The sequence below is a fragment of the Elephas maximus genome, chromosome 5 (genome assembly GCF_024166365.1).
Source record: "Elephas maximus indicus isolate mEleMax1 chromosome 5, mEleMax1 primary haplotype, whole genome shotgun sequence".
In the NCBI taxonomy this organism is placed as follows: domain Eukaryota; kingdom Metazoa; phylum Chordata; class Mammalia; order Proboscidea; family Elephantidae; genus Elephas; species Elephas maximus.
The window spans coordinates 165,269,937-165,273,139 of NC_064823.1; the positions used below are offsets into that span (position 1 = coordinate 165,269,937).

At 55.3% G+C, this 3,203-nt stretch overlaps 1 protein-coding gene across 1 annotated transcript; it reads right to left on the minus strand.

Moving 5' to 3' along the window:
• Positions 1 to 1,027: 1,027 nt before the first annotated feature.
• On the minus strand, positions 1,028 to 2,328 carry LOC126077413 (MORF4 family-associated protein 1). The gene is made up of 2 exons (XM_049886811.1): positions 1,742 to 2,328; positions 1,028 to 1,253 (listed from the first exon to the last, which is right to left on the minus strand). Exon 1 carries the CDS (start codon positions 2,121 to 2,123, stop codon positions 1,752 to 1,754), a length of 372 nt encoding a protein of 123 aa, XP_049742768.1. The 5' UTR covers positions 2,124 to 2,328; the 3' UTR covers positions 1,028 to 1,253; positions 1,742 to 1,751.
• Between the last annotated feature and the right edge of the window lie 875 nt (positions 2,329 to 3,203).

Below are 3,203 nucleotides of genomic sequence, written 5' to 3' on the forward strand. Positions count from 1 at the left end.
GAAGGCAGGAGTCTGGACCACAGGATCCTTTGTGATTCCTCCTACACTGAGAGCTGTCTGCTCATCCCTTGGGCAGTTCCTACAGCAGCGCCCCGAGATCAAACCTCCCCACAAGGAGAGGCTTACAGAGAGCCTCCTAAACCATATGCAGTTCATACCCCACTTGACAATGAGAGCCAAGGATAAAGAAGGTTTCCTTCTGAAAGAAATTAGACTTCTCAATGAATCACTTTTTGGTTGTCTTTTCAAGCAAATGAATACTTTTATTAACATGGTAAGTTTTTTTTTTAAAACATGGCAGGGTTTTGACCTCAAATATTTGTCAGGTCTGCGACTCAAATGAACTTACAGCTGGACAACTTATGAACCTTCAGGATGCCTCTTTCTTGTCCAGTTTAGGGTCCAATGCAGACAGTTCCATGCTTCCGTTCTCCAGCCCTCAAAGGCCTCTGCACATATTTCTTTCATTTTATGCCCAGAACCCCCGTGTACAGAATACCAAAATCTCATCTGCTATTCTAGTTGCTATGTCAAATAAAGCTGAGTTAGGCTGTCCAAGCAAACTGACCAGACAGGTTACATGAGATAATGTGCCACAGGAAATTTGAGTTTTGAAAATACATCTCTCCTCCTTTGGTCTCACACAGAAATGAAGTCCCAAAACACAGACAACGCCATCCTCCAGCCCGTCTTCTGATTCATCTCCGTCCCAGCCAGATCAGCCCATTCACGCCACAACTGAAGTCCGGTCCCTTCCTCAGCTTCTTCAGCAGTCGCGGCATGGAGATGTCTTCCTGAACGAATGCAGCTCTTCGAGCACCTCCGGAGCCGGAGACCTCCAGCTCTGAGGCTCACGTGTCACAGAGACCCAAAGTTCCAGGGAGCTTACCAGGCCACACAGGAAAGAGCAAAGCACCTCAAAATTTAAAAATAACCACCCAAGCCCAGGAACAAATGTGACTGCTACAAGAGCTTACAGTCTAGGCCCTAATTCCCTTATATGAGCGCATTTTCCAAATAAAAGTTATTTCCCAAAACAAAAACAGTCAACAATCAAAACTCATATCGAGGTCATTAACCACAGACCAAAGCAGAAACGTAGTGTAAGTGCAGACAGAAGGTGGGGAAAACAAAGGAGAGAAAAAAAAAAAAAAAAAAGGGAGAAAGAGAAAGCAACAGGCTCTCTGGTTGTTTCAACTTCTCCAGGGTGTCAGCCAATCTCCACCAGTCGACCAGATCCACTGGCTGTAAACCTAAAGCGCAATCAGGAGAAAATTCCCACCGAGAGGTTAGTCCTGAGGGAAAAACAAGCCCCGAATCCTCGCGAACTGAATCATGCAGGGGCCACCTCTGCTGGGACGCCACGAAGCTCACTGCAGCCTTCCGGCAAGATCTGGGGCTGTCCAACGACTCTGCTTCTCCCCTCCCCTGCCCGATGGCCTAGGTTGTGTCTCTGCTCCCTCGGCAACGGCCACATCGCCTTATTATCCACAATTACGCTGAATGCGGCCTTCGGTTTGAACCAAACCCACACCGCGCAAAAATAAGCCAACAAACCGCCCCCCCACTTAACTTCCCTAATTGTCAGGGTGAAAAAGAAAAGCTTTAACACGGTGTCTGCTGGGGCTCCGCTCACGTCGCCCTTCCCGACGCCCGTGGCCCCTGCCCCGCTCCCAGCCCACGGGATCAGCGCTTCTCCCCCGGGCGGCTCGCAGGTTTGCGGCGACTCCTCCTCACTCACCGCCCCGCGCTCAGGACGACTCGCTCCTCTCTATCCGCCGCACCAGCTCCACCAGCATCTCTGCCATCTTCGCCATCTCCCTGGCCTTCTCCTCGGCCTTGTCGCCCCTCGCGGCCGCGCCGTCGTCGGGGTCCTGGAGGTGGTTCAGCGCGCTCTCCTCCGACGCCTCCACCTGCGTCTTGATCTGGATGAGCATATTGTCCATCTCCCACAGCTTGCCCCGGGTCCGCAGGTAGGCCCGGCCGCGCTCGCGGGTCAGCGCCGCGATGTCCTCCCGCATCTCGTGGATGACCGGCAGCAGGAACTGCTCGAAGTCCTCCTCGGGCTCCAGCACCTCCACCTCCTCGGGCTCCGCCAGCTCCACCACGTCCAGGGGCCGCATCTTTTGCTGCTTCGGGGCCGCGGGGCCGACGACTGCCGGGGAGACGCGAGTGGGGACCGCTGCGCTTACCAGCGGAGCTCCAGAATACTCCCGAAAACTTTCAGCCCTTTTAAACTTCTCGCCTCAGGGAAGCCGCGGGCAGACGCGACTCGCAAGCTGAGAAACGGCGAACAAAATGGAGTCCCGGCCGTCAAGCAGCGCTCTGCGCGTTGCGGCCTTTCACGACGCGGCCGTGCCTCTTTACGGTCACGCCGCTGGAAGGCGCTAGGGGCGGGCGCGCGCCCGTCAATAAAGGGGAGGCAGCCGGCCCGCCGCGCCTGCGCGCCCGCTCGCCGTCGTCCGCCCCTTCTGCGCCGTGCCACGCCCACCTCGTCCCGGTTTGCCGAGCGGGCCCTTCCAGTGGCCGCCTGCTGGCGTTTACGCCTGTTCAGGTCTAAGCGCAACCCTCCTACGTTAGAAGCGGCGCACCCTACGTCATAATGTAGCCGGCGGCTGTGACGTCCCCGGGCCAACGCTCACAGCCCTCTCTCTTAAGTGCAGCCGCTTTAAGTTTACTTTTCATTCTTCTTCGACTCCAGTCAGAAGTGGCGGGGAGCCTTCCACCACACTGAGGCCCCCACGCCCGAAGATAAAAGGCCTGGTGTGACTCATCTTGAGGCCCTGTCCCGGCCATTTCCGGGCTTGAGACTCCCATTTGGCGTCTTCTCATTGGGCTATGTCCCTAACGCCCTGAGCAGAGCTGGGCACACGTTAGCAAATTTGCTTTGACATTCACGTCAGCACAGAATTTTAAGAAAGGATATGTTAATTTCAGAGGCCTGGACCCAGTCCCAGAACAGCAATACAAATTTGGAATCTCGGTTGCACAAGTGCCATAGGTTCCAAGGTCCTCAACGCAAAACTGGTCAGAGAAGTCCTGTGTTTCCCCAGAATGGATCTGTGGGAGCCAACGCCGGGCCTTGATCAGTTGTGCTTCCTGCGGTTGGAGGTCTGGGTGGTGCATTCTCTCTGCACCTAGCATGGCTAGGGTCCACCATGCCAGTGGCGCCCCCATCCCATCGCAGAGACCGACTGAGAAGC